Below are 24,791 nucleotides of genomic sequence, written 5' to 3'. Positions count from 1 at the left end.
TCACTGGAGGTAATATCATCAAAGAATGAATCATTAAATTTATATGGATTAGAACACTCGTGACATGTCCAAGGATCTCCACTGGTGGAAAGTTCAACAAACTCGGAAGGTGAGATTCTGTGACACTTTATGTGCCACCGCTGATAGCAAGTAACACATTTTACAGCACGATGGTTGCAGGCAATTGGACGATAACATTCTGTGCAGTGGTTATACGGACCGGACCTGGGTTGGCATGTATACATATCTCCTTCTAATAGTAGTAGCAAACGGAGAATGATCCGGTGTTTGAGTACCTTTTCACGGGTAGTATTTGCAGGTGATACTGCACTTGATATATAAGTTCAGTGAAACTGTCCGAGGGCTTTCTCTGTATGTATTAGAGACGCTGGAAAATTTTCTAGCATCAAAGATGTGGTTATAAAATGGATCTCATTCAATTTTATATTTCGAAATTGAATCACTACTAGTAGTGTTAAAATTGTCCAAAGATATATATAGAACAATAAAACTATATTTAAATGTTATTTAATGCAATGCATTGCAAATATATCTTCAATCGTGGGTCATGTTATACAAAGGTTACAACGGTTAAATCGAACCCCATGACCGTGCGTTAAAAGGACGGTTTGACTTTCTCTTTCGTTTGACCAATCAAAAAGAGCGTTTCAAGCACCATGTTCAAAATGTAAACTTTGGTGAAATGTCGTCTTTTTGTTGTTGACAGTTAGTCATATTTAGCCATTCAGATAACTTAACAGGTAATACTGTTAATATAGTCCATTTTATTATTAAATAAATTGTGATTAGGCTTACACGGTTGTTAAGCGGTTTAGTCTTTTACGAACAAATCCCTGACGAAGAGGATAGGGAGTTGTTTCGTACTCAAAATTGTTCGAAACAAAATCTATTTTGTTGTTGGGGAGTATAACGTTATTTGTATCCGTCTTATCAGTTTCATTGACAGCCAGAAGATGAGTCTGTGAGAATTAATAGTGCTGTTTAACACAACTTCATTTAATCTTTATCAGTGATATATATTATCACAACGGAAAGATGTGAGAAACACCACTGTTGTAATTGGGTTCCTTATTATCGCCCTTGATTGCAAAGTAAACAATTAGTTTTATTGATACGGGTTACATAAATTGTGTGTTGCATTATTTTGTTTATTCATCCAGAGTCCATATGGTTATTGTTATTTTATTTACCATGAATCATTAAATTGTAATTGAGAAGAATGGGTGAAAAGAAGATACATATCATTCCTCTACTTATTAGAAAAAAGATAAATAAATCTGAAAAGACACATTCAAATTGTTCAGCTGATGCAGCTTTAAATACAACCATGCAGTTGCCTTACATGAAAAGGTTATGGTCATGGTATCTTCGCCCTAATTTTTAAGGCAATTACCCAACCTCTTACTGGTAGTGGTAACTACCTAGATCTCATCATCCACATGCTGCAGGCTCTTTTGTGTTCCAGCATGAAGATACATTTTTTACACATTTTTCTGTGATGTCAACCGTCTTTTTTTTAGGAGAATAGTGTCTGAATTCCAGATGATTCAGAGCCCTGTGAATATTAGATAAATGAAAAAAACATTTTGTTTTTTAGAGACCACCATGACTTCCACCCCAAGACAACCGTTACTTGATATCCGTCAGGTTCCCCCTTCTAACCAGCAGGATGAAGGACCAAGGAAGACACCTCTTGTCACTCCCAGACAGGTCAATAAACACAGGTTAGACAGTACCGGTAGCTACATATACAATGGTTATCTGCAGTCTTGATGTTTTCAAATTGTACCCTTGTTTCATTAAAAATTACTAGTTTGTAAGACATGCCTATGTTAGTTTGTCACTAATATTTTTGTTTCTTTGTATTTATTTGTATTTACTGGACAAGTGTTTGATCTTATCTGCAGAAAGAAGCGTTTGTCAACACCAGCATCAGAAAAAGAAAATGTCACAAGAGATAATGTACAGGTATTAATTAAAAAAATGTTTGTAACGCTTATAATCATTTTAGAGATTCACAGTCATCAATGCCTTTTGAATGAACAAGCTCAAATTGCACTTGTGTTTGGGCATAACTTTTCTTAATAGTCCCTGTTTTATGACATCCACAATTTAGTATAAACATTATATATTTTACAATGATTGTGAAGAAAGTTATGATAACTTGTACTTAGTCACTCATGTTGGCACAATGTTGCATGCGTCCAGAATGGGAATCAAACTCTGTCGCCTAGTTGGGAGGCGAGTGCGCTAACGTCTGCACTAAACCATAAAAATTAAAAATCCTTAATTTGAGCAAACCCTTAAAGCATTGTACTAGAGCAGGGCTCGTAGGTTTGTGAAATCTATGTTTATGTCTTATATGTCAGAGATCTGTGCATGATTGGTATTATTGTACTGATAACAAGAAATGTCACCTTATTTACAAAGCAATTTAGAACAGCATTTTATTTCAGTCATTACTGGTAATATCTAGTTTATGATTGATTAACGTTGATAAATATCACTGAATTACTACATACATTGTACATTCTGACTTTATCTCATTACCTAATTGCTTCTGTTTCAGGTGAAATCCATGAGAAAAACGAAATCATTTGGAGATGAAGGTTTGCCAAAAGTCTTGGAGGAAGCAGAGCCTAGGAAAAGTAAAACTCCGGATGGGAGAAAATCCAAATCACCAGAACTTGTCATTGATGAAGATTTGCTTCTTGGGAATTATTCCGGGAATGAAGAAAGCTTGTGCGACTCTACAAAATCTGAAGATGAGTTGTTGTCAACACCACATGAATCAAATGTACCTTTGAATTTTCAGGAATGTAAGTCAGCTTGTGAAACAGAGAATGAAGTGTTTGGCTCTAAGACTTTGAAAGGAGAGGCTGTTAAGAAAACTGGCAGTCCAAATGAAAGTAATCCTTACACATATAAGCCTAATTTCCTTGCAAACATTGCTCGTATGGAAAGAGTTCAGAATGCAGCATCATTTTTGGCAAAATTAACATTTTCGGATACCAAAAGAAATTTGTATTGGGTACCAACTGATGGTCCCCCGAGACTTAAACATTCTGAGGTCCAATCCCCCTTAAGACAGGGTGTGAAAAACATTACTGGAGCTATAAAATCGTTGGCAGCATTTTCACCTATCAATTTAAACCGGAGGAGTAGTGATGATAATGATGAGGATGATGATATTGATGAAGTTGAGGAAAAAAAGAATGAAAGTCGTGATTCTTTAAAAGAAGTTTCTGAAGATGGCACAGTTCAAAGTGAAGGTGGCGATAGTGGCAAAGGTGCAAAGAGAACATTGAAAAACTTGTTGGATGGAATGAAAGAGAATAAGTCACTTTTGGATGACATAGAGCAAGGCATCAACTCCATAAGTTTTGCTAATATGAACAGTAATAACAATTGCTCCACACCCATTGTTGAAAAAACAAATCAGGCATGTTCACCAATTTTCCCAGAAGTCTGTGACATTTCCATACAGAATGAAGTGGAAAGGCAGTCAATAAATTGTTCCCCAATGAAATTTGAAAATCTCGATGTTTCTATCCAGAACTGTGCCGACGTTCATTCAATGATGTGTTCGCCTATGAACTTTCCCCTCAATGACATTTCCATCCAGAATTGCGCAGAAATGGAGTCTGTTTCTTGTTCACCTATTCAGATACCTCAGAATGATGTTTCCATTCAGAATGTTCCTGAGAGACACTCAGTTATGTGTTCTCCTCTGCACATACCTACTACAGATATCTCCATACAGAATGTTGCGGAATTCCAATCAGGTATCTTTAAGTCATTGTTCAATTATTGCAAATACATGTGTACAATACATGTACAATTTCAGTCTCAACAATGTAGGGATTTTTAGATGAATTCACACTTGATCATTGTCAATGATTTACTTGTATTTAGTAGTTGTATTTTGCATTAACATCACACATGTACAGGAATTGGACAATCTTGAATGGCTTCACATGTTATGATTTGTTAAAGCAAAGACAGTCAATTACAAAGACATGTCAAAAAAATGCACTTTCAAACAAAGTCGACTTATATCACAATTTTCTGTAAAAAATATAAAAATTTGTTTTTCAAATGGGTGTAATATATGCTTTAAATTCTTCTTTTCTACATTGATGTTGTTACATGTACAAATACGCTGATCAATTTCATTTAGATAAGAATGTTGAATCAATTTCCTTGCAGTACTCTGTTCCCCAATGGTACAGCGGCCAGACCAAGACAAGAGTGTACTTGCATGTGGACCTGAGTGTGTTGATATGGGGGTGGGAACAGACCCAGCCCTGGGGATCGAGGTTGGCGTGTCTGTGAGGCCAGATGTCGTATCCACAGCAACAGACATGGATGACTCTCCCATGATGCACAGTGGCACCAGCATGACTCCATTAAAGATTGATAAAAAGACGAAAAAGTAAATGCACTTTGGTTAAAATTAAGAATAATTACTTGTAACTGTATTATGATTTACCTTATCAAAACAGGTGTATTTTAGTAGAATTACAGAAGTCAGAGGATGCATACACTTATTTTATCCCTTTATCAACATTATTCATCATATGCTAGTATTTAAATGGAATTACCCCAACCTTCATAATAAGGGGTATAATTAAAATTATAAAGGTCAAACACAAATATAATAAGTTGTCAATGGTTCAATCTGAATGTCTCAAAATCTAAAAACAGTTAAGTAACATTTAATAAATGTTTTGCCTATTGACACAAAACGCCAAAGTATAAATAAGTTCTAAGCTCCACCTTCGTTTTTCGGATGATTCTTTTCAAAAAATCTTAAACTGGCCTTTCAAATATGACAGGTTGACAGCAGAGGATGTGAGGCGTCAGCATCCCCGGGTCTTGGCAAATGAGTTTGAGACACTGCGGTTACAGAACACTAGATTGGAGAGTCAGATAGCTGGCCTGGAGAAGGACAGGAAGAAGCTGGTAGCACAGGAGGTTGGGACCAGTCATAAATTTTCAAACATAATCATTCAAATTTTAATTTTGCTGTGAAAAATTATAAAAAAAAATTATGTGTAAACTATGGGACTGAAGAATTTCATTTGTATGTTTATGATTAAAGGCGTACAATATAGTTTGATGCCAATTTTTTTTCTATTTTAATGCATTGATTATGATTTGTGTACAGATAAAAAATTAATAGAGATATTTTAACTTGGGTATTTGTGGTCACGTAGTTATTAATTGGAAACCCCCCTAATCATAACAGCTAGTATCTTTTTTTCTGTACACAAATCAAATGCTTTTTTGTTTTCCACATTTAAGCCAATGAGTTAAACATAATAATGCATTAAAATAAAAAAAAAATAAAAAAAATTGGCATCAGCCTATATTGTGCTCGGTGCCTCCTTGAACAATGTGTTACAAGGTGCAGATATTCAATCTGCATTGCAAACATAATAAAGTTCATTATCTGAAAAGTCTGTAAAGTCTCCTTTATCCAATAGGCACAGTATTTTTGCATAACTTTTTAATGGAAAAAAATAATATGTGGAAATACACAGACTCCTCAGGTTAGCTTACTATAAGGGTAGACAAAGATTGGCTTACATTATGCTTATGTTTTCTGTAGGAGTTGGAGCATCGGCTGGAGAGTGTGAGCAAGGAGTTATCTGCTCTTAAGGAGGAATACGCTGGGGCACAGGAGGGATGGCAAGCCAGGGAGGAGACATTGGTTGCTGAAACACAGGAGGTCAGGCTGCAGTATGATACACAGGTAAGTTGACTGATGGAGCACGATGGAGAAGGAGGTTATATACTCTGCAGGGGGAATACATGCACAAGCTTGGAGAGTCAGGGAGACATTTGTCACTGAAATTAAAAATAAAGATTAATAAAAATGCAAGCAATGCTTTGATGTAAAAATGTATAAACTTGTTGCTAATGATTGAAAGCAATATGCTTTTATTGCACTGTTCTTATAACTGACAATACTATTTTTCCTAGTTGAAAATACTATTTTTCCTAGTTGAAAGAGCTGAGAGCAGAGTATGAGACAACAAACTACAGGGACCACTTTCTTGCCTCCCAAAGTCTAGTTCAGAAACTCCAAACGGAACTGGACCAATACACACAGCTGATGGGTGATGTCGACACAGCACACAAACTACAGGTAAGCTAACAGATTGGGTGGGGTGGGAATGGGGTATGAGACCAGAAACAGCTGTTGGGGGGTGTAGAGACAGCTCACAGATTATAGGTAAGCTGACAAATAGGGTGGGGTGAAGTGAGGGTATGAGACCAAAAACTACCGTGATCACTTCATGGCTTCCCTGTGTCTGGTACAGCAACTCTGATCAGAGCTAGAGTATTACAAATAGCTGAGTGGGGATTTAGAGACAGCCAACAGGCTGCAGTTATGCTGACAAATAAGGCAGGTTAGGGTGGTGTTGAGTGAGGAAAAGCAAATGTGTAAAGGATAATTGTTTGCTTTAGTGTTTATGATATTTCATCAAGTGAGCACCAACAATTCAATTTCACGAGTAATTTTGTGCCAAATATAGCAAAATGGCATAATGGTAATGAAGTAAAATTGATTTGTTCAATTTAAAGCAATCTTATCTAAATAATAGGTAATAAATGTTTTTTTTCATTTCTTCAGGAGGAGCTGGAGCAGGTATTGACAGAAAGCTTCAACAAGGTACAGGAGAAAGCAGCCTGGGTAACAGAACAGGCGGCCAAAAATGTAGAGAAGGTAAGACCAAAGTTACATCTAAAGTTACCTGTAACTACATGTTTTAGTCATACATTAAGTTCAGGAGTTATCCAAAATCAGGATTCAGAGCTTTTTATGCCCCCGAAGGTGGACATATTAAAATCGCACCGTCTGTCCGTCCGTCAGTCTGGCTCAATAACTCGTGTCCGGGCTGTAACTTTCCCTTGTATGGACAGATTTTAAAATAACTTGCCATATGTGTTCGGCATACCAAGACGACGTGTCGCGTGCAAGAACCGTGTCCCTACCTCTTAGGTCAAGGTCACACTTAGGTGTTTATTCACAATGGAGTACTGCATATAAGGATACAGAGTATTGGTTGTTATGTCCGGGCTGTAACTTTCCCATGTATGGACAGATTTTAAAAAACTTGCCACATGTGTTTGACATACCAAGACGACGTGTCGCGTGCAAGAACCTTGTCCCTACCTCTAAGGTCAAGGTCACACTTAGGTGTTTATTCATAATGGAGTGCTGCATATAAGGATACAGAGTATTGGTTGTTATGTCCGGGCTGTAACTTTTTCTTGTATGAACAGATTTGATAATAACTTGCCACATGTGTTCGACATACCAAGACGACGTGTCACGTGCAACACCCATGTCCCTACTTCTAAGGTGAAAGATGCACTTAGTGTTTATTCACAATGGAATGCTGAATATAAGGACATAAGAATGTAGGTTGTCAAGTATGTGTGGTATTTTTTTATGTTCAGAGGCAATTTAAAATAACTTGCCATATGTATTTGTTTGATCTTTTCATGTACTGACCTTGTTCATAGGTCAATGTCACATTCGGGGGCATTCGTCACATACTGTGACAGCTGTTGTTATTTCAGACTATTGAACAGTTGTATAGATTATGTTTTGCATGAAAACAGTAGGAAGTACCTTGTTATTAATACATATTACTTTGGAAACAATTTTACATGTGGTCTTACCATCTCTTTCCTTCTTTTGACATGTATCCCCCATACTCAAACAGAATCCCAGCTATGTTTCAGCATTAACAATTATCAGATGTTAGAACTCCTGCTCATGCTAGAATGACAATATCTTTAAAATTGCAAGACTGAGTTTTGTTTTATACATCTGGAACTGTACGGGAGCTGTTATTTTCATAGTTAAAATGTAAGATAGTCTGTGTTGGACAAAATGAAATTAATAACTTTCAAACAAAAAAATTGAATTTTTGTCATAGCCTCTACCATTATCAGTCAAACACACATTTTTGTGTTGTGAAGTTTTTGTACGTTTAATGAATCAATTTTGGGAGTTTTAGCCCATTTCTAGGTAGTAATGTTTTTCCAATATTCCGTTCACAGAAGCCTTGACATACTTAATGTACATTATTTACTATCAATTCAGGAGAAGGAACTCACCATGGAGAATGACCGTGTTAAAGAGGAATCAGATAATTTGATATCTGAGAGGTCCAAGTTGGAGACAGAGAAAGAAGAGATGAACAAGATTGTAGCCACTTGCCGGGACAACTTGCTGCAGGTAAGAGTATAAGGGCTCATGCATAAACTAAATACCTGACTCTTGGGTATCCGAAAGGTCTTATCTTGAAACAAAGATGGAGGACATGGACGAGATTGTCACCACTTGCTAGGACAACCCACTTCAGGTTTAAGAGTATATAACGGGATTTAGGATCAAGCCAGCTTGAAAAAACAAGGATTAATAATGTCATGATATCAAGCACTTACTTTTATTTTTTTGAAAATTGCATGATATCCTTGGAGATTTTAAAAATGATGTTGAAATTTCATTCATTATATTTAAAATGTAACGTTATTGTAATTAAATACCCTCACAGATGGATGGTCAACTAGAAAGGACATCCACAGAGTTGTTTGAGGCAAAACAGGCTGTAGAGAAACTGACATTGGAAAGGGACTCACTGTTGACAGGTAAAACTTGTTAAAGTTCATGAAATCTACAAAGTGTATTGTTTTACCTGGTACTCAATAACTGATTTAATTTTATAGCTTAATCGTGAATATAGCATTTTAGTAATGATTAAAGATTGTTAGTGTGTACTTACAAAATAAACGATTTGATATGATGTAGTTGTCTACATTATAGTTTGTAAAATACCCACTAAATGGGCAAGCCACTGTATATCTACAGCTTCACCTGATTAAAAATAAATAATGGCTGTCTGCTTATTTACTGAAATAAATATATTAGAAAACTATAGAAATACTGCCTTCTCAATTGTAAAAATACATAATGACGACAGCTAAAGCTGGTATGAATCATGCTGGAGTCAAAACCAGAACTGATTTCCGTGTCATGGTGCCCCAAGAAAATGCCCCCAATGGGAGGCTAATTATATTATACATAATTATACATCTACACCTATCACCCTCAAATTTGGAGGTGAAAGCTTAAGTTTAAAATGCTTCTATCCTTACAACACTTTACCTCGTCTCATTGTTTTATGGTTTCATCAACTGGAACCGTCACATCAGTTTAGCTCATGCTTTCAGTTTTAATCTGTCTTAAGGTGCAACTTTATGAATGGTGTGTTATTCTCACATTAATTGAAAAAAAATCCAAATTCATGAAGCATACATAACACACGCTTTTTAGGGTAAAGATGTTCAGGTACTCATAGGTTGTCAAATGGTAATTAAATTTGGTGAACCAATTGACGCTGTCCTCAGTTGTATACAAGTTTGATTAACAAACAAATCTATTAAACCAACATCCATTTGCATTTGACGAGGGATCTTGACATATTTACATGGGTTTAAAAGTTACGACTATTCAAATCAGGGTAGCTTAGACAGTGTAATGTCAATTACTGTTGTGTTTTCTAAATGTGAAACTTTTACTTTCAGATAAAGCAGAAGGAATCAAGCGATGTAAGATTCTGCAGACAGAAAGAGACAGCCTTTCAGAGGAGTGTGATAAGCTAAAAGATGACATCTCCAAACTTGAAGAATCCAACACCAAACTCCATGAGGAGATTGAACGCTTGAACCAAAGGTACATGTCATAAATTTGATCTCATCTTAAAAAAAGCAATTGTCATAGCCTTGGTAAAAACGTTTTGGCCATAACTTGTATTGATAAAAAGTTACTCACATGAAACTTGATAGATATGTTCAACTGGCATACATGTATGACAAGCAAGTCTTTGCTTAACACTGATGTAAAAATGTATTGAATGGGCCGTCTAACTGAGATAAATACACACGCATAGATTTCCGCTTTCAGTGCTCTTGTTATATACATGATTCTACATGTATAGCAGGGCTTCTATAAGTTTGAAATCTCAATCGGTCCTGGTCCGTCAACCCCAAGAAGCAATGATGTATAATAAATTGCGTTGTTGTTTTAAAGGGGCCGGCATAAGTTTGAATAATATATTTTAATAGTAAGAAGTGGGAAGTTTTGGGTACGTTTACATTGAAAATACTTTAAATATGTAAATATGTTGGGGTGTATTTAGTGTATTTGGTGTGTATCTTACTTGGTACATTTTTATTTTAAGGTCATTTCTTAGAGCTAAAGTTCTTGAATCAAGAACTCATGACTCCTTTCTAACTGACATATTGTAACTTGTTTATAGCGCGAGATTAAAATAGAGTTCTGTCCCATGACTGTCCCATAAATTTTTGCACAAAGCTTCATTTCTCCATGACAACATCTTAAATTACTTCAACTTGTTGTTCCTTGATATCTTTAAGAAAATAAAAACCCTTGAAAACCATGACAACTCCTTTATGGTTGAACCGTTTTAGAACATATTTGTTAGGACCTACCTATATATACTAAAATGCTAACAGTATACACTGAACAAATTAAGTTATCTCTCTATAATAATTATTTTGCTGTTTTCAGTGCAAGGGAGGAGCAGTCTTCTCATGAAGCGGAGGTTTCAAAAATGAAATTGAGTCTTGACAAGTGAGATTTTCAAATATTTTACATAGATATATAAAGTAAACAATATGCATGAGAAACGTTAATGCTTATTTTTCTAGTTTGGTAGTTGATCTGCAGAAAATCTGCATCTGAGGATGTGTTATCCACATGTATTTTTTTGACTTATTTGCTTTTAAAGGCCTAGTTTAAGGAATGTTTGGCATGATAATCCCCTGCTGTGCATCTTCTGCTAATTGCACTGGTGTCACAGTAGGGGCCAATTTCCTTTGTATCCCTTTACTGGCTCAGGGCCATTTAGGGTCCATTTGAATAATAAAACATCCCAAACTGCACAGCAGGATACTCAGATTGGAGATCTGATAAGACAATTAGGCAATAAGATTTAGATCAATTAACAGAGGTTGTGTACAAATACACGGTTTTGGGAGGGGGGGGGGGGGTCACTTATAAAAGGCTTACTAGGCCTAGCAATATGATTGGTCAACAGTTATAATTGGAAAAATTCGACTTATCAATACATATTTTGACCAACTTTAAATAAACAATAGACTAAACCAGTTTTATAAAATTGGCTTTAGGTTAAGGTGGAATTAAGTTTAAATATTTCAGATAAACATGTTAGCTAAGTTCACTTTGTATCATGCAAATAATTTAATACCTTATAAAATGTACTTTTGGCCTTAGAAAGATGCCAGTAACTAAGTTTGTCACAGTTGTTGTAAACTGTGTTCTTGTATAGCATGGACCATGTGTGTTGTTTGTTTAACTCATTGGCTTAAAATGTATCCACTAAAATTTATGAACACTATGATTGGTACAAATTTTATTGTTAGATGATACAGATATATATATGAAAATTGAATGGATCAAAAGTTATAATTAAAAGTTGTATAAGACCATCTCAGTAACATAAAGGTTTTTAATGTGCATGCCGATTGAGTTACCATACATGCAAAGAAATAGACGACTAAATTAGTAAAAATTGCTTTTTCTCAATATTTCCAGGAAGATCCTACAGGTTACCAATCTCCAGCGCACTTTGGACAATCGGGAAGATGAAATTGATCGACAAGAGAACGACCTCTTTGAGTGTCGGGAACTCCTTTCCAATCAGCTGGAAGATTTGAAGGAAGCTGAGAAGAGTAAACGAGAATTGACAATGAAAGTTGCGACACTTACAACAGAATGTGACAAGTACAAGGTATGCAAATCTACATAGTTGAGGTTGTGAAATTATATTTATATGTACATGCTGAAGAACTAGCTGTTCTTGTTAGTGAATGTTGGTTTAAGCCAGGTGGTAAAAAGGACAGGGTGCTGCAGAAGAAAGACAGGGTGCAATAGGAGAAAAGGGCACATTATGTTGGACTGTGAAGAACTTGAACATAATGAATTTTACAGAAAATGTTAGGGATCGTGATTGAAGTTATATAAGGGCTATTCCAGTTAAACATATGTCCCACCCCAGGACGGCAAAATAAAGAAATTCTGTAGGGGGTAGGTCTTTTTCTTAATTTGCTACTGTAGGGGGTGGTGATAAGTCCAATTTCGCTTCTATAGGGGGGCGTCATTTTCTTTTTTGCTTCTGACCGTATCTGCTCATTTATATTCACTGCCCGATGGTGAAATACCGGGTTTTTTTATCCATATAACATATTTTACCGAACGTCGTGTACAGAATTGGTTTGAATACAAATTTTCGCGATATTACGAGTCGGTTCCGCGGTACCGGAAATCAGAAGAAGTTGCGTTTCTTGACAACAAGATGGCGGAGGCGCCAGAATTTGTAAAGTCGTGGTTGAAGACCAACCTACAAAATTGGCTAGAAACCAATAGATGCGCCGCATGTGTGGATACGTTTCGTGGTAAGTATATCAAATTGACAGTGTTCGACACTAACGGGGTCCCGGGATCCCGAGGACACCAGTTTTTCAGGAGGGACACCTGAACATCGAAGTCCGGTATTCCGTCGGGACACTTAAATTTCTGACTGATAAACGCTAAATATCAATAAATAAGTAGCATTTAATTAATTTATTACCTAAATTCGGGCTCCCTAAATTTCTTGACAGCACATGTCATAACAATACCGTATTATATCATGCATAGGACGCACTTTTTTACCTCCAATTCTTGTCTTAAAAAGGGCCTGCGTCCTTTCTATGCTATTAGAATTGCATCTGTTTTTTTCCAAGTCCATTTCAGGTCGAAAATATCGGACCGGGGAAGAACGCGGTAAAAGTAAGTATCTGTACTGCGTCACCGAAGAGAACAACTGACATAGGTAAAATCTCGCAAGTTAACACACGCAGAAATGTTTACTTTAAAATGATTTATTGAGAAATAAATTGAAAACAAACATGAGTGTTTACTTTTTTACAAAAGGGACGCTACTCACAAAAACTCGATGTGAGTCAGCACTTTAACTGGTTTGAGTTATAACGGCAACGGAAAATCGGGAAAGGAGTTAAATATCAATTAATCGTTGTTCATGATTTTAATGTTTCGATATTTTACAAAACATTTTGTTGTATCTTACTGTTTTTAAAAAATAATAAAAGAATGTGCATAACGCAAAGTAGCATTATTGTCACTATCAAATCTTTTTCAAATGTGCGAAGGTGTGAAAAACACCCGCTGAAAAACATCCATAGAACGAACTATTGAGATGTTAATACCGTATGGTTGTTTGTTCGCACTTTACCCGTCGTGCCTTCCGCTGGCAAGGATAATTACCGACACGCATTAATTATGCCTGACATGTTTTAATCCGCGCAGCGACAAGCCTTATCAAAACAATCATCAGTTTTGACAATACACAGTTTTGAAACGGTTGCAACGGTTGACTGTCATTCAGAACGCATGTCGGAACTATTGCAACGGTTGCAACGGTTGACTGTCAGTCAGAAGGCGTTTCAGGACTATTACAGCATTTGTATAAGTCTTATAATATGCGTGAATGTTCTCAAAATGTCAAGACTTATATCATTGTTGTGTACACCAAATTACCGAAATACGACGATAATTATCGAAATACACAAGACAGTTATCGAAATATGCCTTATATACATTTTTTTTTTACTTCAATATATGTTATAAATACTTTACCAACCTCAATTTTTCGGCTCCGATTTTGACATTTTTTCGCTGCGTCCTATCTTATATATTAAGGGTTTTTACCCGTTTTTTCAACTATTTTTTTGCCTGCGTCCTATCTATGCTAGCGTCCTATACATGATATAATACGGTATTATTAATTATCATTATCGGACTCATCAAAGCGAAAGTATAGCTGACTATTTGACTATAGTTACGTCGTGAATCTATAATTAAACAGGTCATTTCACAGGCGCATGCAGGTTAACGCTTCCGTTTTGTTGTTTACATTTTAAACAAGGTCAGAGCTGACAGAGATTTATTATCGGTAAAATACTTATGTGGAATTGTTTTGCTTATAAATGTGTCAGAACCGCCCAAAAAGATGCCAACTCTGATGATACCTTTTATATAATATGATGCGACCTTTGAGTATTTACAGTAACATTTACGACACAAAAGAACTGCATCCTACATTCAGCATTCTTTGTTAATTGGCATTCAACTTATCAATATTTTTTGTTAATTTTAAAGACATATATTTTATGCCTTGATAAAAAATAATAGAAATAAAATTTGCAGGGTTTTATTCATTAATTCAATAAATTTATAAAATTTTATGACTTTGGCGCGAAAATTAACATGTATACACAATTTTTGGTCGTCTGCTCTTTCAGTATGCACTACGACTGTTGGGCAGTTTGATTGATTTATCAACAGCTCTACTAAATATTGATTGGAGTTTTCACAAGCCAGATGTAATATTCCTACAGTTTCTTAATGAAAAGCACCGACATTTGACAAGACCCTGAACCATGATGTATTTTATGCGTATTTTCCAAAAATCTAAAAATAGTAACAACATCAAGTTTTTGTTTACATTGTATCCATCTCTGTTTTTGACTGAAAACAAAAGGGACTTAGACATTCTCCCGCTTTTGAACCCAATCTACCAACTTAGAGACCAAAATATACCTCACTGCCATTCAGTGCTACTAACCTGTCATTACATGCTGCTGAAAACATGTATAATAATTATGGTGGTTTATACTTGCATTACAAATTGAAAAGTAAAAGGATGTTGAATTTAATATTAAAACAGGCTCAACAATGAAAAAATGTAAAAAGTGGAAGGGACTCCTAATTTCAGGAAGGGACACCTGATTTCAAATGTTGGTGTCCCTTCGGGATCCCTTGGAAAAATGGTTAGTGTCGACCCCTGAAATTGACAACAGTTGTCTAGAATTTTATTAGAAATCATAATTTGTACGTATTGCGTAAATGTTATAAATCCGAATGTTTCGTCCCCTTAACATTTCGACCACAAGGTATTTTTAGGTTGTATATAATTACATGGGTGAAAGTTTCAGCCTCATGTGGCTTAATATGCACTTATAGCAACATATGAAGAAACAAGAGAACCGTGGTGTGTAGGTTATAGTCCATATAATGGAAAATAACCAAATTTATTAATGGAAAATAACCAAATTTATTACAAGCAAAGCCCAGTAATAAGTTTTGTTATTTTCCATTACATGAGCTGTGACCGACTTATAGTTCACCCTAGTTTCTAAGCCAATCATCGAACAAGGCCGTATACAGCGTGCCCATTGGCTGCTCGAAGTTCATTTGGCGCGCGCCATGTCTGTTGACCTAGTTATAATAATTAACTTATTGGGTGCAGATGTGATCTTATATGAAACCTATTCGAGCAAAGATTTGAAAATCTCTGGGTGATGATTGGCTTAGAAACTAGGGTGAGCTATAAGGTCCTATATAGCTCACCTGATCAAAGAGTTACAAAAGAGTAATTGCAAATAATCTTTGCATATAGACGTATAAAAAAATAAACTTCTCAAGGGGATCTGAATTTGCTCAGAAAATATTCTAAAGGGGGTTCTTTTCTCATCAAATAAACTTCTGAAGGGGGATGGTCCATTTTGAAAGTGCCTTCCTGGGGTGGGACATATGTTTTACTGGAATAGCCCTAAGGTTTCAACTGCCAAATATGTCAAGTTTTCTGAATTGATAAGCATATTTTATGTGTTAATCAAAACAAAATAGAGATTAAAGATTATCTTAAGCATTTAATTCTATGATGGCAGAAAGGTGCCCAAGAGGGCAGAACGGTGCTACCAAAAAAGGACAGGGTGCAGCACCCTTCCAATAACCTTTAAGTTAAATCCCTAGTTAACGGATTATGCAAAGTTTTAAATCTTATAAAAAGGGAGATAAATCGCTTTCACAATGATTCCCACAGAAGTTGAATTAAAGGCAAGTTATTTTGATAAAATGTCCCAAAAAAAATGATGTATTTTCCAGGACCTTCTGGTAGATTTGAGGTCAAAGCAGCAGGAAGCAATGTAAGTATTGTACATGTATGCATTTAGAAATCAGGGGCCATTATTACGAACATCAAATCTCAATTCTGAACTCAGACTTACTGTTTCTAGACCAAATTTTTTAACAGTGTTTCCATTAAGACTCTGACATTTATTGTGGATAGATAGCTCGACAGGTATTACAGCTATTGGTGTTTTCAGTTTCCAAAGTGACAAAGGGTTTTTGACAGAATATCGAAGTCTATTCACTTTGACAGTTGAGCGGATATATTTAAAGGTTGATGGTGTTTACATAAAGTGCGCGAAAGCGCTAAATTTAGCCAATGATTGAGCTAGGTGATTACGTCATTTGTATTCACTTTGTGTTATGCACGCCTCGAAGCATCCCGGAAAGATTCAAGATAAAACTCGGCCTCTCCGTATTTGTTCTATTTTTAGCTTGACTATTCGAAGAATAGGTGGGCTATACTACTCGCCCCGGCGTCGGCGTCCGGTTAAAGTTTTAGGGCAAGTTAGGGTTTTCTCTTACAAGTCCAATACCCTACATTCAATTGACTTAATACTTCCCACAGTTGTTCAGGACCATCACATGATGAGGTTAGATAACTCCATATTATTCTTTACACAGATTATGGCCCCTGATTGACTACGGAACTTAGGTTAAAGTTTTAGGGCAAGTTGGAATATTTATTAATAACTTCTATATCCTTTGTTCAATTGACTTAATACTTCACACAGTTGTTCAGGACCATCACACAATGAGGTTACATAACTCCATATTATCCTAAATACAAGTTATGGCCCCTGATTGACTTAGGTAAAAGTTTTAGGGCAGGTTAAAGTTTTAGAGCAAGTTGGGATTTGTACTTAAAACTCCAATACCATTCATTCAATTGACATAATACTTCACACAGTTGTTCAGAGCCATCACATAATGAGGTTAGATAACTCCATATTATCTTTTATACAAATTATGGCCCCTGATTGACTATGGAACTTAGGTTAAAGCTTTAGGACAGGTTGGGATATTGTTTAATAACTTCTATACCCTTCATTCAATTGACTTAATAATTCACACAATTGTTCAGGACCATCACACAATGAGGTTACATGACTCGATATCCTTAATACAAGTTATGGCCCCTGATTGATTAGGTTAAAGTTTTAGGCAAGTAAAAGTTAAGGGCAAGTTGGGATTTTAATAAAAAATTCTATACCGTTCATTAAATGCACCTAATAAAATTCAAAACTATTTACGACCATCTTACAACAAGAAACATAACTCCATTTTAAGCCTAAATACAAATTATGGCCCTTGAATTTTTTTATTTTTTATTTTTTTTTAATTTCCTTTGAAAGGCATATTTGTATATTCTTAACCACATTTTCATAATGGGAAATCAAGTTATTTGAATGACTTGCGTCATTGTTTGGGCGGGCTGGTGGGAGGGCAGCATCAGAGTCACCTTATGTATCGAATAATTTTAGTTAGGTTTGACATAAAGAGACCAAACTTGGTACTATTACATTGTAATTGTATTCTAAGTCAAAGCGGTGTAGTCGAGCGCGCTGTCTTACGACGCCTCTTGTTGAACTTATTAGAGCCGATGTGGAGAGGAGGCCGATAATACATCTCTTTACATGGTTAAAATAATAAACGCAACATGATTGTTGCTGTTTCATCTGTGTTTCCCCGTTTCAAATAGCGCATTATGGTTTCCCAGTTTAAATCATATCTGTTTATGACTACAGATAAATATACTAACGCTATTTTTAAACTTTCTAAAAATTACCTGGTAGACAACGCTAGTAAATTTCACATTGGAAAAAGTGCATAAGCTTAGAAAGAAAGATGCATGCGTCGTAAGCGATGTGATCAGTAAGTGATATTCAATGCATTGTACACAATGATGTCAATTTTATGTAAGTTTTTGACAATTTTTTTTCTTTCTTGCAATTGTATCATCTGGTGTCTAGCCCCTTAAAACCAACTGGACATTGTAAAAAAAATATATCACACATCAAACCTGATTTTGTTTTATATAGGCATATGGTATGGAATAATAAAACTAAAATTATTATGAAACAACTTCATTTTCATACCATTCCTACCAACATGCGTAAACAGTTTAAGTGTTGAATAACTTGTTTTAATAAATTGTTATGAAAATAAACCATTTTGAGCTACATAAACAAATAAATGAATAATGCTTTCAATTTTACAGGTCATATTCTCTATAGAAAATAAATTAAATCTGGAATACTAAGAGACATTTTATACATTTGTATAAATCTATTCTTGAGTAATTTATGTTACTATAAAAGACTGCCTTTAATGTCTTCACTTTACTGGTAGAGTAAACATGCCACTTATAGGCTATTTACACTCGACTACGTAGCAAAGTTAAGTTCGTTTATTCTACTTTCCTTTTAATATTTTGTGGTGTAGAAAAAGCCACTCGCAGAATTTTGCGAGCTTGAATAAAAGTCACTAGCAATTTGCAAATGTCGCTCGCATTTTGCGAGTATGCGAGTCTAAATTCGAACCATGTGCATTTAGAAATCGGGGGTTTGACAGTTATGACAATGGCCTAGTTGTGGTACAAATTTAACACTTGCAAACGAGACAGATATGACTCATGTTTATTCAATATTGAATTAAAATTATATTTAATTAAGTAACTGTCTGTTTTTGGCTGAAAATACCACTTCAAAAATCATGTGCAGGGGAAAGCTGCATGATTTATAATAGTAATTACCGGTATACAGAAAGGATGACACAACTGCTAATTCATGTATAAATTGAAAAATCCCACAGTGCTGACTTGAGGGCCAAGGAGAAAGCATATGATGACTTCAAGGCAAGCACTCTGCCTGTGTTAAAACTACAAGAGTCACAGATAGCGGAATGCTCCAGCGCCATAGATCAGCTTTATGCCGAAATGAGAAAAGTGCTGGCTGGCCTAAGGAAGAAGGCTGGAATTGCAGTAAGTTGGAGAGAAGTGGGGGGATAACTTATGGTGTGGTTATTGTACTGTTAGGGCAATGAGTGTATGTAGAGGAATGAAGGTTCCATCACCATTTACCATCTGCATACTGAAATGATATAAGTACTAGCTGGCTTTAGGAAGAAGGCTGGAGTTACAGTAAGTTTTGGGAGGGGTTGGGATTAATTGTTGTGTGGTAATGGCAATTATTAGGCAAAAAGTTTTTACAATGTAATGAATGTTCCATCCCCATTGGTCAACTGTATACTGAGATGATAAAAGTACTGGCTGGCTGTGGGAAGAAGGCTGGAATTAAACTAAGTTAGCAGGGGTAGGGTCTTCATTAAGGAGTCAGATAAAAGACAGTTCTTGTTTCCTTTTTTTGCTGTAAATCATAAGGTTGATTTTTATTTATTTGAAGAATTGTTAATAACGAGTGTTGTATTTTGAAATGTTTAATCAAAGATTAATCTGTTAAGAATTAAAAAACTGAATTTCCGTTAATTTTATACTGCTACACATGTAACGTACATAAACCATAAACATGATTATCATTTTCTTACATACATTTCCCTTTCTTTACTATACACTTTTCTCCTTATAGGTTGAAAATAACAGAGAAGCGACTGGCCAAACTAAGGAACCATCCTCGGATACAGCACAATCCAAACCAGCTGGTGCCCGTTCTCTGGTGTCGCAAATACTCACTGCAGCGTGCCCTATAGAACAAAACATTGATGTGGCTGATTCTTCTGAAAACCAGCAGTTGAGAAGCAAGAATGTTGAACCTTTAAAGCAGCCAGACATTGATGTTAAATCATCTCTTAAAGTTGACGGAATAAGTTCTGGTGGCTCAGATACCCCGAGTACTGTGAGCCGCAAAAAACTTGGTTTCTCTGGTAATAGTGCTTTTGCTCCTGTTCGAAAAACTCTCGTCCCTGTGGAAAATGCTGATACTCTTGATAGTGCTAAAGATGATGAGATTGTTGACGATGCAAATGAGAAAGAAGTTAAAGATGAAGTAGATCAAGACAAGAAAGGAATTAAAGAATGTGCGGGAGAAAAGAAGGATTCCAACAACTTAAGTAAGGAAAAGTTGGCCAACCAACTGGAAGAGATTTCTGATGTGTTTACAGAAATTATGAGGGTGGCTCAACTCATTGAGAAAGCTCTTCGATCATCTCTGAATGATGTTACTTTTGAAAAGTAAGTGCTCAATGATTGTTTAAAACAATATTGTTTAATACAAACAAAATTGAAAAACATGAAGTCTTTTTCCCTGTTCTTTATCTTTTAATCAGCCTTTTAAAAACATACTTTGCACATATTCAGAATTTATTAGAAATGTAATTTATTTTAAAATTAAAACTATAGAAGACAAATGTCACAAAAAAATCCCACAATTTTTATTTTATTCTGGTAAAACTAATCCTTTGTTTATAACTGAAAAATGTGTATACCATACTTAAGCAAATACATCACCATTTTTCTTAGCTCGGACCTTCGTTCCCAAGTGACAGAAAGTGAGCATGGGGAGCGGCGAGCTTGTGCTGAGCTGGACCTGGTAAATAAGGAGCTGGAGCAAAAGAGGGGGGAGTGTGAGAGGCTTACACAACAACAGGAGGAGATGGGGGAGAGATTTGGGGACTTGCTTGACCAGAAAACGGAACTAGAGGTGAGTGGGGTGGGCAATACACAACTGTTTCTCATCATAACAGCTGGAGGGCAAGAGGGAGGAGTGCGAGAGACTTACACAACAACAGGAGGAGATGGGGGAGAGATTTGGGGACTTACTTGACCAGAAAACAGAACTAGAGGTGAGTGGGGTGGGCTATACACCACTGTTTCTCATCATAACAGCTGGAGGGCAAGAGGGGGGAGTGTGAGAGACTTACACAACAACAGGAGGAGATGGGGGAGAGATTTGGGGACTTGCTTGACCAGAAAACGGAACTAGAGGTGAGTGGGGTGGGCAATACACAACTGTTTCTCATCATAACAGCTGGAGGGCAAGAGGGAGGAGTGCGAGAGACTTACACAACAACAGGAGGAGATGGGGGAGAGATTTGGGGACTTACTTGACCAGAAAACAGAACTAGAGGTGAGTGGGGTGGGCTATACACCACTGTTTCTCATCATAACTGCTGGAGGGCAAGAGGGGGGAGTGTGAGAGACTAACACAACAACAGGAGGAGATGGGGGAGAGATTTGGGGACTTGCTTGACCAGAAAACAGAACTAGAGGTGAGTGGGGTGGGCTATACACCACTGTTTCTCATCATAACAGCTGGAGGGCAAGAGGGGGGAGTGTGAGAGACTAACACAACAACAGGAGGAGATGGGGGAGAGATTTGGGGACTTGCTTGACCAGAAAACAGAACTAGAGGTGAGTGGTGTGGGCTATACACCACTGTTTCTCATCATAACAGCAGGAGGGCAAGAGGGGGGAGTGTGAGAGACTAACACAACAACAGGAGGAAATGGGGGAGAGATTTGGGGACTTGCTTGACCAGAAAACGGAACTAGAGGTGAGTGGGGTGGGCTATACACCACTGTTTCTCATCATAACAGCTGGAGGGCAAGAGGGGGAGTGTGAGAGACTAACACAACAACAGGAGGAGATGGGGGAGAGATTTGGGGACTTGCTTGACCAGAAAACAGAACTAGAGGTGAGTGGGATATGAGTGTATGTGATACATCACAGTTTATCAGGATAACATTTGGATGACGAGAGGGGGGAGTGTGAGAGGCTTACACAACAACAGGAAGAGATGGGGGAGAGATTTGGGGACCTCCTTGATCAGAAAATAGAACTAGAGGTGAGTGAAAGGGTTGGGATGATACATCACAGTTTATCAGTTGGATGAATAGAGGGGGAGTGTGCGAGGTTTTCACAACAACAAGAGGAGATGGGGTGGGATTTGTGGACCTCCTTGAGCAGAAAGATGAACTAGAGGTCAACATTAAGAGCATGGTTGAAGGTATTAGTGTATATTCTGAAATAAATCATTTCCTTTTTTCAGAGACTGCAAGAAGAACTGGATAGGACCCAGAAGAAGCTAACGTCCGTGGAATCTGAGCGTGCCCTGCTAAATGGACAGGTGGAAGAACTGCTGGCCAAGATGGAGGCTAACAGTAGCTCCAGCGGAGTGGATGTTGCTCTACAGAGGGAAACTCTGGCACTCCAGAAAAAGGTGATTAAAACGTTTCATTATGGTTAGTTTGGTGTTCACAAGCTGGAAGCTAACAAAATTTCAAGCAGTGTGGACGTCTACAGTGTGGAGGGAAAAACTGGCACTCAAGTAAAAGGTGGGTGATTGAAGTTTTACTTAATGGTAAGTTTGGTACCAGAGGCTGAAAGCTAACAGTAGCTCTAGTGGAGTGGATGTTGCTCTCCAGAGGGAAACACTGAGTCTCAAGAAAAAGGTGGGTGATTAAATGTTTCCTTATGGTAAGCTTGGGATTCTCAAGCTGGAAGTTAACAGTAGCTCTAGCGGTGTGTACTGTACGTCTACAGAGGAAAAAAGTTGCACTCCAGAAAAAGATGTGTGATTTAAGTTTTACATTATGGTTTGTTAAGTGTTCACCAAATAGGATCTAACAGTAGCTCTACCTAGAGGGAAACACTCGCACTCCAGAAAAGGTTTGACCGATGATTATGATTTTAGATTGATTTGCAATCAGTTCTATTCTATAATTAATGAAATGCAGGTTGATAAGTACCGCACGTTGCTGACAGAAGCCGAGGCGAAACTTCACGACATCAGTGTACGATCCACAAAGCGCATCATGACGTTGGACGCAAATGGCAAAAGGGCGGACGCAGAGGTTCACCGACTCGATCAACTAGTGGACAGCATACGGAACGAACTAACGAGACACAGATTAGCGAGACAGGATGAACATCTGAGACGTATGATAGCAATGATCGAGGGGCGAGCTTCTTTGTCAAGTTCCGAGAGGAAAGGGAAGGAAGATGATAAGGAATTGAAACCAGTGAAGACTTCCATGTGGTGATTATAAGGGTCAAATTTAATTGGTGCTGATGGTTATTCATAATGTAATCTGTAAGATGAAGAGTCATTTGTGTTCAGAGAAAGAACTAAGACTCAACATTGATGTTTAGGTGATTAGATCTTAGTTATGAGACCCTGGAATGTTTAAACTGTTGACTGTTGACTTGACTCACTTCATTGTATCACCCCTCAGGATATTTGGCTTAGTCATATTTTTGTGAAAAAGAGCTATTTGCATATTATTTTAAGTTCATTTAGTCTGAATGCAACTGTAAACTTACTTTTCCGAATCAGGTTTTATGACTTTTGGACAACAAGTCTTGTTATGCCACTGTGTTAAGTGTATACTCATCTGTATTTTAAAGTTAAAGAGTCAGTATTATTCTAAGAAGTGAGATTTTACTTTGGTGTGCTAATGAATAATGATTGAATCTACATGTATTTTATAGTAAAAGCAGCTCTGTCTTGGTGATTATAGAAAATGCACAACTGTGAGATACAATGTAGTTTTGATTATACATGTAGTTGAATATCGGGCTGAAATTTTGTCGGACATTTTAGTGAACTTTATTTGCATTGTAATAGAATTGATGATGTTCAGAATTTATATTGTGTATAAATATATTTGAGTTTAATCTTTCAGTATTCTATGTTATATATGTTCTTGTGCGAAAACAACCTAGTTAAATGTCACATGTCAATGCTGAATTAAAAAGAAATCATGAAAGAAAAATTTACATATGAAAAAATTAATAGGTAGGATTTTAACTTTTTTTGCATTTCTTTCTTTTTAATTTAATATGATATATCCTGTTCTGATGTCTTGTTTGAATAGCAAAACTTTTGCAATTGTACTCCAAACTATATCTGTCCATGGCATTACTTTCCAAAATAGAAATATCACCTTGTTAAGTGCATAAGTACTTGAAAGGATGTCTGGTATTTCATATCATTTGTAAGTTCTGTTTTTGGTTTTCTTCTTTTTACCCATTGTTAGTTTTTTGGATGTTTTAAATAATGATCTAGATGGTATTAAGGGATTTACTATGATTCATCATTTTCCATTTATTCATCTTTTTCAAACAAACTTTATGTTGTGTGATTGCTCATGGTAAATAACAAATTTATTTAAATAATTAGTGCTTTGAATTCTGTTAAATATGTGTATGTGTGTGGCATTTAAACTTTGTGTTAATGTTTCTTGTATTTAAAATAAATAGCAATATTTAATACCAGTCGAGTTCATTATTATAGTTTTGAAAAAGCCTTCATTAAGGCTTAAAGGCTTTTGTAAAAAGCAGTGGTTTCAATCATTAAAATTACGTAATGATTTCATGGATATGTATGGCAATAGCAAGAACTTATATACTATGAACTTATTATAAATTGTAAACTGTTTTCATGGTATTTGTTAATGATAAAACATGTAAACTAGGTTTAATATGGCAATTTATGAAATCCATGTATTTGAGAAGTAGGAACCTGTCTTTAGCCCCAATAGGGAATTTACAGCCAACAGTCAATAGGAAATTTAAAGCCTTGGGAAAATCACAGCCAATAGGGAATTCACAGCCGTGGGAAATTCACTATCAATAGGAAATTCACAGCCGTGGGAAATTCACTATCAATAGGGAATTTACAGCTAATAGGGAATTCACAGCCTTGGGAATTTC

The 24,791-nt window shown here is 36.4% G+C and overlaps 1 protein-coding gene across 1 annotated transcript; it reads left to right on the top strand.

Moving 5' to 3' along the window:
• Positions 1 to 656: 656 nt before the first annotated feature.
• Positions 657 to 24,344, top strand: LOC128232787 (early endosome antigen 1-like). Its single transcript, XM_052946520.1, has 20 exons — positions 657 to 761; positions 1,619 to 1,745; positions 1,929 to 1,989; positions 2,591 to 3,806; positions 4,231 to 4,456; positions 4,860 to 4,998; positions 5,636 to 5,779; positions 6,032 to 6,175; positions 6,665 to 6,757; positions 8,147 to 8,281; positions 8,601 to 8,694; positions 9,631 to 9,778; positions 10,637 to 10,699; positions 11,684 to 11,879; positions 16,097 to 16,137; positions 18,935 to 19,103; positions 19,708 to 20,309; positions 20,598 to 20,778; positions 22,126 to 22,296; positions 22,814 to 24,344. Exons 2-20 carry the CDS (start codon positions 1,627 to 1,629, stop codon positions 23,117 to 23,119), a joined length of 4,248 nt encoding a protein of 1,415 aa, XP_052802480.1. The 5' UTR covers positions 657 to 761; positions 1,619 to 1,626; the 3' UTR covers positions 23,120 to 24,344.
• The last annotated feature ends 447 nt before the right edge of the window (positions 24,345 to 24,791 follow it).

The sequence above is a fragment of the Mya arenaria genome, chromosome 4 (genome assembly GCF_026914265.1).
Source record: "Mya arenaria isolate MELC-2E11 chromosome 4, ASM2691426v1".
In the NCBI taxonomy this organism is placed as follows: domain Eukaryota; kingdom Metazoa; phylum Mollusca; class Bivalvia; order Myida; family Myidae; genus Mya; species Mya arenaria.
The sequence above is the reverse complement of the archived record's forward strand: the minus strand, read 5'-3'. Positions and strand labels throughout refer to the sequence as shown.